Genomic DNA, 15,478 nt, shown 5'->3' on the forward strand with positions numbered 1-15,478 from the left:
AGATGGACTATTTTGTTTATCAGTGTTGAGCATAATAACATTTACTTATTGCCATTAAACATGGTGTATGTAGGCTGATGGAAATGCCAACAGTTTTCAAGTATTTGTCCAAAAATCAAAGGTTTGACCTGTTGGTAGAGCTAATGGGAAAAAAAGAAAAGAACTTACTCTTTTGTAAAGCTATTTCAGTCTAGACCTACACGGTGGGTCAACCCACGTCACAGTTTTTAGCACAGCCATGTTGTTGCTTGTTTACATGCTGCCCCCTAGTGTTAAATTGTATGTTTGTTAAGGACATGGATATGTTGCTTTTACAAGTATATACCGAACTCGTAACAACAGAAGTGGAGTCCAGCCTTATATTGATTATTTCTTCCATTTTGTTCATTATAAGTTGTTTTCATTGTTTGGCCTAAAAGTGAAGATACTAAGGTTAAACGTAACTTAAGGTTCTGTATATGATGAACCGTTTAAACAGAACATCTGCTCGGAAAACCACCGCAAAAAAAGACAAAAACTGCACAAGTTTCGCTGGAAACATAAAGGTGTGTTTTGCAACCTTTACAAAGTCTAAACAATCAGAAACCTTTGGTTTTGAAATTAAAACGTGAATGTTTGTGCATACCCTGCTGAGGGATTTCACATGAACCACAGTGCACATACACACCCACACGCACACACTTCAAGACAAGTTGCATATAATGCGAAAGTTGCAAGATAGCATATTAACATAAATTACAAGTGTTTGTTAATAATCGTACTTTTAAATACAATACAATTAACTCAACAGCATCCTATTAACAATGGGTTGTTTTTTTTCAAAACTTCTTATTGAATTTCAGTATTTCTATTTCTAAAATACTAAACTTCTTCATTAAAGGTGGGAATACTTAAATTGTACCAGGTGATAGATAGTCATGGACTCAGTAGAACTAATAGAAAAAAATATCTGTACCCCTGAAACTGAAATTGGAACAGTTCTGTGTTGTTTTTACTGTTTTCCTTCAGGTTCTGTGATTCAAGCACAAATCAAAAATAAATGAACAAATGCAACATTAAAATGCCAAGTATCTGCTTTAAGCCACGATGCGTTTGTGAATGGCTTTGCATCAGTAGTGAACGTGATTTTTGGGAGATAGACGTGAATCCTTCCACAGCCAAAGCTCTGGTTGGAGAGACACACAAAATAGATGGACAAGCAAATGGTCACATGTGACCGTTTAGATTAAGGTAAAGTTTTCTGTCAGTACAAGGAATAAAATGATAAAAGAGATACTAAAGGTGGTTGATTTGCCAAAGTCAAGGGTGAATCACAGGTGAATAAATCTTTGAGATGACAGGAAAATCATTTGCACTTCAAAGCTCCACTTCATGGCAATACTCTCAAGGAAGCATGTGGACATGTTTCCTTGTCAGTGTTCAAAGTTTTTCTCTAAGCTGTCCTTGATTTGATAATCCAGCTGAGCTCTATTCCTCTTACTGAATATTAGACTAAAGGCAGGAGGACCCATGACAATTAACAGCTTATAGGGCAGGGCTGTAGCCGAGGAGAGCACCACCGGGGATGACACAAGTGTCGACTGATGTTTATAGGTTAATGGCTTCATTAACTTCTCCACAGATGTTTAATATTCATGCATATCTGTCCAAAGACTTCTGAACCTATAAACTTTGGGTAATATGTACTCACACAGTCCTTTAACGTGTTACTATAAAGCCACTTGATTTGCAGCTGAGACTTTGTATTTTAATGAAACATTTATTATTTTAGAACAAATAAAGTGTCTATTTAACTGTCGTGAAAAATCCCACAGCAGCTTGCACTTATGAGAACAGGGCCAGTTTACATTCATTAAGTTGAGTTTTCATAGTTGAGATTGTCATTAAAAAAAAACGTGTTTGTTTGTTCTGGTTCCAGGTTGCAGTGTCAGCTCTGTGCATGTTACAGTGAGGTTTCCTTGGAGGGGTCCTTGGCTTCCAGCACAACAGGCTTGAAAGACAAGATCTCTGTGAAGGTGTGACCTAAAGAAAGCAGCACAGCAGGATATTAAACAAAAGCACATAGCTCACACTTTCCACCTCCTTTTGCCTCTGTCCATCTGAAATTGCAACCTCAATACGCCCCTTCATTCTTACGTTTCCACTGGTCCAAAGTCAGCTCTGCATTGTCTAGTGAGTGATCATATGGCTGTGCTTCCGTCTCCTCGTCTGGGTCTCTAAACTCAGTGAAGTAAGGTAGCGTGAGAGCTTCTGCAGCAGTTACCCGTTTTTCTGGATCTAGCAATAACATTCGCTCCAGCACTGACACGGCTGAGTGAGAATGATGACAACAGAAAATCCATTTGGAGTTTGTTTACCAAAATGAAAACACATCAAATTAAAGGCCTGAGTATGTAATACCTTGTGGATTACTTGTGGAAAACACCTTCTGAAAGTCTTTCTTTTCCACTTTTCCAAGGCTTTTGAGGTAGGATTTTGCCTAAGAAGAGACAGAGAGGACAACGAATAGGCATAAAATATGATAAATCCATATTAGGTATGTGTTTATTAACTTAATACTGTACCACTAAAGTCCAACAAAGCACTCAAATCTGCCTCCAGTTCCTAAAATGTCATTGTTTCAAGCACAACTAAGCACCACAACAATCTTTAGGACCACAAAGTTACACATTTTTGGAACTCACATCCTCAGAGTCTAGTTTTGATATAAATTCCTGTGATGGTGTTCCTATGAGCTTCATGATCTCAGTCAGCTGATCTAGGTCTGAAGAAGAGGTGTTAAGGCTCAAATAAGAATAAAAAGGTACAATAAAAAAGATATTAGGTTAGACAAAAGCAACATGTTTGTTTTATAACTTGTGAGTCAACAAGGTGAAAGGATACGGTCACTGCCTTTAAAAAGAGGTTTTCCTTGCAGCATCTCTGCCATGATGCAGCCCACTGACCAAATGTCCACTGAGAAAGAAGAAATAAAAAGCAGAGTTGAGAAAACACCAAACATTTAGTAATCCATTCTAAAACAAAGTGTTACAACAGCCCCACCTAGTGGATAATAACTAAGACAACACCGGGCTTAACAGTACTGACATCTTCTTTTTGTACAATAACTTTAGCATATTTTAATTCATTCTTCTCAATTTAATTTAATTTTATTTATTGTGTGAATTCACAACAACAGTCACCTCAAGACACTTTAAATTTTAAGATAAAGATGCTACAACATTAGAGGGAAAACCACCACAATCAGACGATCCCCTGAGAGATAGCACTTAGCAACAGTGGGACAGACATCTGCTGTGGCATTTAGGATGAGGGGAAAATCGTCCAAGTTACAGGCCCCTCAAAGACATAGATTAATATCAGGGACTGTTTAAGTGCCTTATTGTCCAGCATTTTTATTCCCTAATAACTTAAGTAGTAAATAAAAATAAATTCTTCAGGACTGGACACATTTAAACTCTGTGACAAAACAGCAAAAACATTCCAAACTAAAAAAAAAAACCTACAAATTAAAGCCAAAATCTTTCTTTTGTTCACTAAGATTTATTCTATAACCAGCTGAGAATCAATTATCACAGGATATATCACATTTTTGCAAATTGTAATGTGTAGATGCTAACGTGGATGTTTAGTCTATTTTCTGATAATTAACCACAGAAAACTTAAATAGGTCTACTTTCTGTAAACATTCATGGCTTATGTCGTAATATGAAAGTACTTGTACTCTTTTTGGATCCTTCTGTGTTTGTTTGAGAACCCCAACATCTATTTCTCAAATATATCACTATAGCCACCTGCTGTCATAGACAGCAGTCACAAAGGGACCAGTGTTAACTGCTAATACTGCTCATGTTGTCGCAGTTATATTGCCATTCTTGACGACTGTCTCGACAACTTGAACATTTTCAGCTGGGCCTCATGAACTGGAGAATAGCTCTCATTTCTGCAGGACTGTCTTACTGGATCCTAAAACTTGCCCTTTTTTTTGCTATGAACATCATTGGGTCAAACACTGAAAGCGTCGCCGTAGGGTCAGGATGTGATTGCTGTTGTAAACATTAGTTATAAACCGGGTCTGGCTGCAAGTTTTTAATCATTGCTCCAAGTCTGTCACATAAACCTTTTCGACAGCAGGTCTTGTGACACGTGTCATTTGTGAAAGTAACAGATCACAAAGCTTGCTGAGATGTTGACTCTTTATATTATATTCCCATCTGGACTAAGCTTTACACTCTCATGATGATCAGACAGAAAAGTCCTTTTTTCACAAGATTGTGATGTATGGACACTGGGCATGTTGCTTATGACCAATCGCAGATAGTTGCACAGTTGCAAAACACACATTTTAGAATATTGCATACATGAATAGTGCTTATTTGGTCAGTTTAATTTCCCTAAAAAGTATATAAAATAAAAAATTGGTAAGTATGAAAAAAAGATTACATTAAAAAAATATTTTGAGACAGAAGATGAGCCTGGCATCAGAATGGAGGCATAAAGGAGACCTTAACTTGATTTGACCACCCTCCTATCCCATTTGGTCCCTGAAAATTACCCAAAATTGGCTTTGTGAAGTTTCATCTAACGAATTAGCAGAAAACAGATCAAACATTTAGGGTACAAAGACTCAGTGTTCTCTATGTCCTGCCAATTGAATTGTTGCACTTTTTCCTTTGAACATTTAATGGGACTATCTTCTGTCAGGGAGTTAAAAGAGCTCAAAAAGTACTGGAAAAATAAGAGAACATAAAAAGCCCCACATTTCAACACACCCCACGTACTCTGAAAAGAGGGGATTCATTGATTTTTAATGGAATGACCCAGCAGCAAAAATCCCACACTTTAAGGTTAATTTAAAATTAAAGCTAGACAAACACTTTGCCATGTTTTCCCTAAAGCTAATATTCTCCACCTACAAGCATCGGGCACTGTTCAAAGGAACATCTAGGAAATGGAGTTAAGCACACAGTGAGTAGAACAACCACTTTGTGCTGTTAATGATTTGGTGCTAATGGGGAGCGCTGAACTTGACACATAGATAGAAAGATCACAGTAAGAGTGCTTTTTTTTTCACCCCTGAATGAGCTCTACATTACCCGTCTGAGTGTAGTGCATCCAGTTCAGGATCACCTCTGGGGCTCTGTACCAGCGAGTTACTACGTACCCCGTCATCTCACTGTCTGCCTGCCTGGCTAAGCCAAAGTCCAAGATCTGCAACAAACATTAAAGTAAAATTAAAGTCTTAGCAGGGACTTAATATAAAAACATACAAACGTCAATGAAATTCTGTCTCGTGCAGTTATCAGTGTTATTACAGAACTCCGTTTTGACAGTGCACGCAAATAAAACAAAAACTGAGACATGATTGTTTTTTTATCAGGGTGTGTTCGTGTGTACCTTGAGCTCGCAGTCTTGGTTGATAGCGAGATTTCCTGGTTTGAGGTCCTGCAAATGTTGACATGAAAAGACAAGCAACGCCGCACCATAGTAGGAAGAGAAACACCAACAACCATTTATCTTAATACTTTTCACATATTTCACATATATGTTTGATGAAAAATACATATTAAAGAGAGCCTACCCTGTGAATGATACCAGCAGAATGGATATACTGTAATAAAGGAATGCAGCGAGCTGAATATTTTAACATAGTAATAATGGATTGGCAGCTGATCAAAGCAGAGCTCCTTACCTTGAGTCCTTTAAGCATCTGGTAAACCAAATATTGAATTTTTTCTTCTGAGAGCTTCTGCATCTTCATCAGCTTCCCCAGATCTGTTCCCATGAAGGGCATCACCAGATAACTTGGAAAATAACAAAAAATCATATTTAAAACTTTACAAATGTCCTTGAGGATTTGCAGAGAACACAGTTTTAATATCTCCATGCTTCTGTCAGAGTGGCAGAAAACTTACAAATCACGAAATCTGTCCAGAGAGAGGTCAGCTGTAAACACATCTAACAGGCCAATCACCTGCATCAGGAGGAAATGACATCAAATCAACGTTTCATATGAGGCATGTGTCTATAAAGACATTAGTTTGCTCATTTTAACAAGTTTGGACTTTTTTATGCTCACATTTTCATGTTTCATGTGTTTGAGGAGCCTCAGCTCCCTGTAGGCCCGTTTTGCAAAGATGTCAGACTGGAACGGTCTGTAGAGCTTCTTGATTGCCACCTTTGCTCCTGTTCTTGAGTCTCCTGCAGAGCTGAAGGAGATATGAACACAATATTGTGCAAACGTTTCGAGACAACTCGCATTTTTTAAATATTTTGCTAGGAAAATTAGAAACAGATGATTTATTGAAATGTACAAACATAAATGAAAATATGTGAATTTGTGAAATTCTAACAAACATAAAAGTCAATATTTTGTATGACAGCTTTTATTCTTCAACACAGCCTAAAGTTTCTTAGGCAAGCTTTCTTTTCATTTCTTTAAGCTTCGGGAATAGTTCTGCTTCTTCAAGGACATTCAAAGCTCTTCTTTGTTGGGTATACTTTTACTACATTAGCAGTGTTTTTGGAATCACTGACATGCTGAAAAATGAAGCCACTGGCAATCCGATGCTTTCCAGGTGCTTTTCCATGGTGGATCAAAATCATTTTTGCATTCATAATTCCATCAGTTTTGACATGAATAGAACCTCAAACCATGACCTAGTATCCACTGTGTTTTACAGTTGGCTGTAGACACTCACTGTTGTATTTGTCTTTTAACCTCCTTCTTATATATCGAGGATTTAAACCAAAACTTTAAACATTCTTATTCATCGCTCCGCAGGACCTGTTACCACTGATTTTCAGTGTAGTTTGACATACCTTGGCCTTTCTCCCTGTTTTCATTCCTCATGACTTCCTGACAGCCATCCTTTCACTGAGACCATTTCTGATGAGGCTTCAGCAAGTAGTAAATGGACTAACTGAAGTGCCAGATGCATCTCTCGAGTCTTGTGTCGGGGGTTTGCTGGATTTTTTCAAGTTTCTTAAGGGCATGACTTTCAGATACTGCTCATGTGTTATAGACAGTTCTTTAAGCTGGCCACTTATTCTTTTCCAGTTAAAGCACACACTGTTCACCAAACCAACATGGGCCAAGTTTCTACCTAATAGCTTTTTGGGAATTTCCTTGTTGGTGCAAAAATATTATTTCATTCTTGTTATATTTGGGATTTTATTTAGATTCAGCTAAATAGAAACAGAAATAGAAACAAATTATTTGTTGTTGTTTTTTTTTGATGGGCCACTAGTATCGAAGCACCTAAAGATAGTGTCTAAAACCAGTTCTTTGTTAAGTTGTTTGTTACACAACAGTGGTTAATCACTCAACATTGGTGCCTCCTTTTATGCTTGAATGATTCATAGGTCAACATTCCTCTGAAAATGGTCAGATTCAAGGAATAGACTTGCAATTAGTGAAAAAGAAGCCAATTAATTTTGAAAGACTTTCGGAAAGCCTGGATAACTGATGCCAGAGAGCATTTAAAAATATTAAAGAAAGTCTGGTTTCTTGGAAGCAAAGATATCAAGATATCTGCACAGCACTATACATATGCGATGGCGTGAGACAAATTTTAAAAATAGCCCTTTATTATTTCCTGTATGAGGAAATCTAGGCAAGGAACATTCCTGGTTAGGCTGTGTAACTGAAAAGTTGTTTCCTTATCTTCGGTTGAGGAATTGTGTTTTTTAGTCCAAATCTGTGTTTACAGGCAAACACCTACTTGCTCTGACGTGGCTCGGCAGTGATCTCTGGCTGGAACGGAGTTGTTCATGTGTTATTAAGTTGTATTCAGTCGGTCAGTGTCCGCCCAAGACGTTAATCATTGATAACAAAGGGTCCGCATGCTGCGAGACGCACAAAGGTGCCTGAAAAGCCGCTTTTTACTATCGTGCTTTTATTAAACTTGGCTCAGCTTTGCCATTTCACACGCAAATGTGCTGCTCATAATTAAGCTCTGTTGCTGTCAGGGTGATTGTGTAGAACGCAAGTAGTGTTGCTGCAAGTGTCTCCATCATATCAGGAAGTGAAGCAGCATGTGTTCAGCGGACCGTAGATACTTTTTCTTTTGTTTGACTGTGGCACAGTGCAGCCGTCTGTAGGGCACCATCTGTTCCGTCGCTCTCTTTGTTTCACCGCTCCACATCAAGCAGCAGTGATGTCGGCTAATAGTTTCTTCCAATTTCTTAAGGTTTCACTTACCATACCGTCCCGTACGCTCCGGTCCCCACCTGCTTCAGATCCCGGTACCGCTCCGGTACTTCCCATGATGTTTTGTTAATTTCCAGGCGGTGATAGCCCGGTCTGATTCGCGTATTCATCTTATCTATTATAAACTCGATAGGCAGTACAGCACAAGCCCCTTTTTAAACTTGTTTAGGCTCTTCCGGCGTTACGATCTCATTGTCCCAGATCCCACCTATGCGCTCACCCGCGATCATTGCGCAGCTGTACTCAGGGCGCACCCTGAGGTCGCTAAAAGCCACTCCCGAGTCCTGCTGTAGTAGGCCTACAATTAAAGGTGAAGAAGAGAAGGCAACGTGAGAGAAACGAGCACATAGCGCTTTAAGTGCGTAAAACCTGTTTAGCAACCTAAGGATATGATTTCATTTTATAAATACACAAACGAGTGACAAATTAAAGAAGAAACTACAACCTTGACTGAAAACTAAATAAAAAAATGTTCAGAGTAAACATCTTCATGATGAGGTATTTCTGTTCAAATAGGGGTAGACAATGCTTTAACTGACAGGACAGATGGAGTCACTCGTTGGTTTAACGAGTAAGAAATTGGCGTGAAACGTGCCTTGGCTTTCGCAATCCGGTTGTCTTTGTAACTTGCGTGTTTGCGACACCGTAGTCTACATTCAATTGTGCTATTTAGGAGGAGCCTACAAAGAGCAAATGTTTCAGGCGTGTTGGAACAGGAACGTTACTCAAGCCAGGAGGCACCAGCTGTGCTTTTAGAAATCCTTGAATGTGTCACCCAGGTAACAGAACAAGGAAACAAGCCTATCACAAAACCAAACTGGAAATGTTACATGGTCACGTGTTCTGTGTGACATTTACACAGGAGGAAATTTATTATTTGAGAGATTAAGAAACAGTGACAACATTAAAATGTTACGCAGACATGGACGTGGAGTTTCCTTCTGTAACTGAACTGCAGGTATGCCACGAAGTAAAATAAAAAAACAAAGACACAATGACTCTTGATCACTCAGTTTATTGATTCTGTTAGAAGAGCTCCAACGGACATTTCACATAAAGCATATTCACCAAAAAGGCGCAACATGTGATGAGTAGTGCTGTTGCGTATGTAGTACAGTTAATACAAATCTATGAATGGCTGTGGCTGTCTTCTACTCTTCGCACAAAAAAAGTCTTTTTGTGGCACATTCTACAAATAACTTCCTCTTTCTGTGCAGCCACAACCTGAAGAAAGTAAATCGCAACATCCTGTTCTCGTTTGTCCTTCACTAAACTTGGTTACTAGACAAAAAAAAAAAAAAAAGTAAATTACATCCGTGGCTCTATGAATGTCTTGACAGCTGCAAAAGAAAATGCTTTCTAATATAGGAAAACATACTGTGCGTGCTTATCTGCTTTATATTGTGCGTGTTTGTTGGCTGCGGCATCCTAATCATGTGTAGTAACACAGTTTTAGCCACAGATATAATATCATCATAACACATTCACTCTCTCACACACATATTTTTGGTATATGTCGAGGTGTCACCTCACAGTTTGTCAGAGCCAGACAGGCCACTGTAAGACTTGTTGCCTGACTCATCATTAATAGCTTATTAAACACAAAACAGACAGGAAAAAAAAATTGACCCGAGTTTCTGTAAATATACTGCTTAAACTGCACAATATCATATATAAATTTTATATAAAATCTCATCCACTTATTTAAGGATGACTCAAATGTTAAACAAGGATACAAAAAATGATATTACAGCTTTAAAACGTATATCTTTTTAAATTTTATATAGAATTTGTATTTTTTGTGGAAACAAACTCAACACGCTGTCTGTTTTGTGCCATCCAGCTTGCCTGTGAGGTGCTGTGCCTCATGCCGACCTTCCTGAAACTGCCTGCTAAAATAACAAAGTTGTCCAGCAGCTGAAGAGTTATAAAAATGTGAAAAAAATTATCTTTAAACACTTTGAAACGCTCTTGTTATTTTAGGCAGGAGAGATCACGGTCAAGGAAGTTACTACGAAGATCATGTGACACAGATTTCATTGGCCCAAGCTGGGGGCTTGCTGTCATAAGGCACAGGATTTCTGGGCATAGCGGTAGCTGCTTCTTGCTGTTGCTCCTCTCCTTCATCCCTTTCTCCTTCTGCACTGGTCCCACCTCCACCAACCCACGCAGGGAGCTCCAGACCTGGCTGTGAAGAGAAAGGCTTCTCCAGAACCTTGAGGACACGCTGGACCTGCAGCAAAGAGCAGAAGTGAGACTGGGTCACCACACTGAAAATGAAAAACTTAAAAGGGAATTAAGGGTAAATGAAGCACAGTCTGATTTCCAGTGAATGCTTCTGGGGAAGTTGTCTGTATTTCTCTACCAAAATCTACAGGAGACAAAGGTAGTTATGTTTCTATCTAGTAAAAATTAGAATCGACTAGAACCTGACCTCAGAGAAGTCCCCATTCTCAGCAGCCTCTATGGCATTCTGGGCAATGTAGTTTCTGAGTATCACACGAGGGTTGGTGCTGTCCATCACCCTCACTCTCTCCTCCTGCACAGCCTGCACATCACTCTGGCCTTCCAGCTCACGAGCCAGACGTTTCCTGTGGCAGTGATAACACAAAACATTCCCTCAGAGAAGTGCAGCAAAGGAACAATAATCACCTCGACACACATTTCCTCTTTTTTCTGTCTGTTTGCACATTTAAAAAAAAAAAAACCCAAAAGCTAATCCGGTCTATGCAGTTCCTCCTCTGCTCTCATTTTCCATGCTTTTCTTTCTCGTCCCTTGCTAATAAAACTTACTCACTCATTTTTTTTGCCCCCGTCTCACCTATACTGAGTGATCCAGGATGTCCAATCCTCTGCCTGTTTGGTTTTCAGCTCCTCCTGGGTGGTCTCCATCAGATCCTTTAGTTTGCTGAGTCGCTCTAACTGCCTCGCGATTGTTGCTCTGTCTGAGATCATCTGGAACAGTGCTGGGTTGCTCTGAGCCATAGAAAGCAGCACTGCCAGTTCACTGTGGATACAAAACATCACTGTTATAATTCTTATAGGCCAATAAATAAATATGTTGGAAAAGAAAACACAGACATAGTGCAGGCAATCTAAGAGTTTAGAGAGAAAGTAAGGTACTGAGATAAAGAGTCCAGTGACTGTTTGTATCCATAGAAAGACTGGGTTACACAAAACTCACTCCAAAGTCCATCTTTATATCTAGATTAGTCAGGGATCAACCTTCCACATAATTTGGGGCATCATAAAATGCAGAATTAAATATTTTCTTTATAATTGTTTCACTTGCTAAATAATGAGCTCAGCTATTTCTGTCTGTATTTGAGCTCCAGATTCTTTCCATCGAATGTTCTCTCCAGTCTGCAGACACTCGTTACCATTCAGGGAAAATGCATCACAGGTACCATTACCCTTCTAAATTAATTTGATAAGGATTGGGTTTCAGAAATTTTAATCAAATTTAATACTTTCGAATCCTATTTTAACAGAAAAATATCAGATTACAGGTTCCCATAAAAAACAAAAACAAATAAAAAAAACCAACAACAACACTTCAAATAAGCATTTAGGACCATCTTGAAAGCTATGCTGGGTAGGCAGTAGAAGGATAATAAAATTATGGCACAACAGCTGCTAACAAAGGCAAACAAGGTCAGTGATGGCAGTAATTTATTGTCCATGTTGAATTTGTTGAAGCATTTGTCTAGTTTTAGGAAAATGGACATGTGATATGGGTGTAAAGGATCCGGGAAGGGCATATGGTTTCTGATAACATCCAACAGACAGCAAATATGGGTATCACTTCCAAAAGTCTCAGTTCCCGAGATCCCAAACAAAAAAACAAAAGAAAAGAAAAAACAGTCCCAATGGGTGCAAACCAAAACAAGGTCTGAAGTGCTTCCAAAAACTATGTTAAAGTGTTACAGTATCCCTGCCTGCTTATTTAGTACTGCGATTCTTACTGCTCTCCTCTTGATACTGGACAGATTTTAGAGTTAAAAATGCTGGATGGATAGGCATGTGACCTAAAATGAGTGATAATTTTACTTTATGTTCAGTGGTTAGTATTATCGCCTCACAGGAAAAAGATTCTGTGACTGCACACCGGCTACTCCGGCTTCCTTCCACGGTACAAAGAGGTGCAGTTAGGTGAACTAGTGACTCCAAACTGGCTGTACGTAAGAATACGAGGATAAATAGTTGACTGTCACTCTGTGTTAGCCCTGAGATAGACTGCCAACCTGCTCAGGTGCACGCTGCCTCTCGTCATAGTAAGGTACTGAGATAAAGAGTCCAGTGACTGTTTGTATCCATAGGTTCTAGACTCCTTTGACCCTTAAATGGATAACCAATTTTAAAAAATGAATGAATGGATTGACCGATGGGTGAATAAATGGAAACAATAATATCAATGTTTGCATCATTTTCTGCTGCCTTCAAGTCACCAAAAATATCAACAGATGCTGCTTTAAGAAGCAGCATGTAAAAGACATGATGAAGCCTCACTAGTGACACCCAGAGGCTGCAGTATGAACTACACTGAATAAAAAGCAAAACATTTGACATTATCACCACAGGCACAGTCATTATTTCTATTCTAATAGTTTTAAGTAAAAATATAAGTGAATTTGGCCATGATGCGTAACACGCTGGGCTTGTGTGTGTGTAGCGGTATAACTATTAGCTAGCTCACCGTGGATCCATCGTGGGCTTGTTGGCAGCCTTGAGCTCCTCTAGGGAGGCGCACTGCTCAATCAAGAGGTCTGTGGCTTTCTTGACAGAGTCCTCTTCTCCCTCGCTATTTTCCTCAGTGGGACAAGAAATCAGACTCAAGCTACGGAAGGTGTTGGTGAAGTCAGCACCTGCAGAAGGGAGGCAGAAAAATGTTATTACAATGTTACATCCATCATTAAATATTTTTCCTGTTTCATATGCAGTGCCGTATGCACGCATTCTTAGACTCTCAGTCTGTCACTAGATTAAATGTTTCGTCACATCAAACTCTCTTTCTAAGCAGTACACAAAATAGTCCCACCTGTGTTGTGCATTGTCTGAAGCAGTTTGGTGATCAGGATCTCGTCCTCAGGGTCCTCCTTCTTCAGCAAACCCAGCTTCTTCCTCATGTTCTCCAAGTAGAAACGGTTATAAAGATCCAGGTACTCCTCCAGTACAGCCTCAGCCCGGTCTGGTGGCAACTCTGGAGCAAGAGCCTCTGCTAGCTTTACGAGGTTCCACCTACAGATAGCTGGCTGGGCTTGGTAGGAGTATCGTCCAGAGTTGTCCGAGGCATTACAAATAAAATCTGGATCAAATCTGAGAGAAATAAGAAGCGCTCAAACCTAATGTGTTATAATTAATGTATTATAATTATGGCTTCACTCCGACTCCGTGACTCTAACCTAATGAGTATGATGGTAACATGTGTGACAGGAATATTTTAAAATGCATACAGTTAAACACTGACCTGTCCATGAAGCCGTATGGACCATAGTCCAGCGTGAGTCCCAGGATGCTCATATTGTCCGTGTTCAGGACACCGTGGCAGAATCCCACGCACTGCCACTGAGCCACAAGTCGAGCTGTACGAAGCACCACCTACATACAGGAAGAGATGACAGCAATCCCATCAGGTCTCTAAAATCTGAGAACAGCCCTGAGCATATTACATCATAACTTCTTTCTATGGATCAGATAAAAAATGTTATCAAAGTTATTCCAGGCCTACAGTGCTAAGAAAATCTTGAATACATAACAATTTTTGATTTGCTGCAACATTTCACTGTCTCTACACGCTGACAGGTGAGAGTGTAACTCATGCTCTGACCTCTCGAAAGAAAGCTACGTTCCTCTCCACCCGATCTGGGTAGTTCTGTTGGATCTCAGGGTAGAACATCTCAATGACATAATCCATCATTTGACCTCGGATCTCATCGCGCCCATAGCTGGGACCCTGGCGACCTGTGAACTCATCGGCGGGCTTGAAGATCTCAAAAGATCCAAACCTGCTCAGGCCGTGAACACAAACAAATCCCATTTAAACACAAATAGAAACTCAATATGAGTAAGTAGGTCAGGTAATGTGCACCCACCTGATGAAGGTAGGAGCAATGCGGAGGACCACAGAACATCTTTCGTGGCGAGCGTGCCCGTTGTAGTACACATCACGTATGACCCTGCTGTCGGAAGTGACTACAGAGCCTGCTCTGGTGGTGGGCACTCCCAGGAAGAACATCGCCTCGCTGCACAGGAACTCTCTTATACTGGAACGCAGGACCTTACGGCCATCAGCTTGTCTGTGGAAGAGAAAAGGACTTTTTTTTTTTCCAATGCTCAGCAAAAAAGGTGCATCTGATTGCCAAATATTGCCTTTCTTCAATCACATATGCTCTGTTAAAACAGAGAATCAAAGTATTTTTCATGTTTTAATCTCTCTGGTGGAGTTATAAAAATAGATTAAGCCACATTTATTCTTAACCTAATAAATAAATTAAACATAATCTTGCAAAGCCCACTCAAACTGACAATGAAAGCAACCCCTTGTACCTGGAGTACGGGGTCAGCCCAGCTCCTTTCACCTGAATCTCCCACCGGCCACTCGGGTTTTCTCGGAGAAGTTCGGGATCTTGGCCAGACGGAACCTTCACCTCTCCCAGGTAACAGGCCGCCCCATCGCCCAGCTGTCCGGCGAATTGTCCGAACTGATGTCCGCAGTAGCAGTGAGCGGCGGGTTCAGATCCTGGCATGACTTTGGATCCGCTGAGATATTCTGGCCCGAGAGGATCGTTCACGACCTCCTCTCCGTCCAGCCCCAGCAGTGCCTGAGCTTGGTGGGACACGGCCACGAACCGAGGCTTGGTCAGCGGTTGTGGTGTCACCCGGGAGAAACACGCTCCCTTCACCTGCCGCACCCCCTGCTCCTCGGATGGATCCAGGGGAAGTTTCTTGAGGGCGACGTTGTCAAATTCGAGCCGCTCCAGCGAAGAACGACTCATGGCCAGACCCATGTCGTCCATCCCGGCAGTGGAGACGAGTCTTAAGGCGGACACACCGGAAAGAAAGACGCGTGACGGTCCCAGCCTAGGTCCTAAATAAGCCATGCAAACCAGGCCATCTGTCTGCGTCTATCCGCTGGCGCAGTTAAAAAGTATTCACTAGTCACGCTTTCATAATCCTGCAAGCTACAGCGGATGTTTGTGAGATACGGTGTAACGACAGTATTCGTCCGATCGGAAACAAACAGAAAATACGGAACTGCATTGACCG

General features: G+C 40.4%; 2 protein-coding genes across 3 annotated transcripts; both read right to left on the reverse strand.

The window, feature by feature from the left end:
- Nucleotides 1-731: 731 nt before the first annotated feature.
- On the reverse strand, nt 732-8,488 carry mapk12a (mitogen-activated protein kinase 12a). 2 transcript variants are annotated; one of them, XM_085411708.1, is made up of 12 exons: nt 8,204-8,488; nt 6,080-6,209; nt 5,916-5,974; nt 5,693-5,804; nt 5,582-5,611; nt 5,398-5,445; nt 5,097-5,211; nt 2,884-2,955; nt 2,685-2,764; nt 2,401-2,479; nt 2,137-2,216; nt 732-2,022 (listed from the first exon to the last, which is right to left on the reverse strand). In XM_085411708.1, the coding sequence occupies exons 1-11, from the start codon at nt 8,320-8,322 to the stop codon at nt 2,170-2,172; spliced, it is 891 nt and encodes a 296-aa protein (XP_085267834.1). In that variant the 5' UTR covers nt 8,323-8,488; the 3' UTR covers nt 732-2,022; nt 2,137-2,169. The 2 variants fall into 2 exon arrangements, with proteins under 2 accessions (XP_085267834.1, XP_085267833.1); XM_085411707.1 differs by having other exon boundaries at nt 1,740-2,022; nt 2,137-2,310; nt 8,204-8,486.
- Nucleotides 8,489-9,213: 725 nt separating this feature from the next.
- On the reverse strand, nt 9,214-15,444 carry selenoo1 (selenoprotein O1). The gene is made up of 9 exons (XM_085411709.1): nt 14,759-15,444; nt 14,305-14,508; nt 14,040-14,217; nt 13,680-13,810; nt 13,251-13,528; nt 12,909-13,077; nt 11,034-11,219; nt 10,647-10,803; nt 9,214-10,445 (listed from the first exon to the last, which is right to left on the reverse strand). Exons 1-9 carry the CDS (start codon nt 15,310-15,312, stop codon nt 10,224-10,226), a joined length of 2,079 nt encoding a protein of 692 aa, XP_085267835.1. The 5' UTR covers nt 15,313-15,444; the 3' UTR covers nt 9,214-10,223.
- Nucleotides 15,445-15,478: the final 34 nt, after the last annotated feature.

Source organism: Rhamphochromis longiceps, linkage group LG7, assembly GCF_057381845.1.
Source record: "Rhamphochromis longiceps isolate RC_006_pf linkage group LG7, R_longiceps_female_GT1.1, whole genome shotgun sequence".
Classification (NCBI taxonomy): Eukaryota; Metazoa; Chordata; class Actinopteri; order Cichliformes; family Cichlidae; genus Rhamphochromis; species Rhamphochromis longiceps.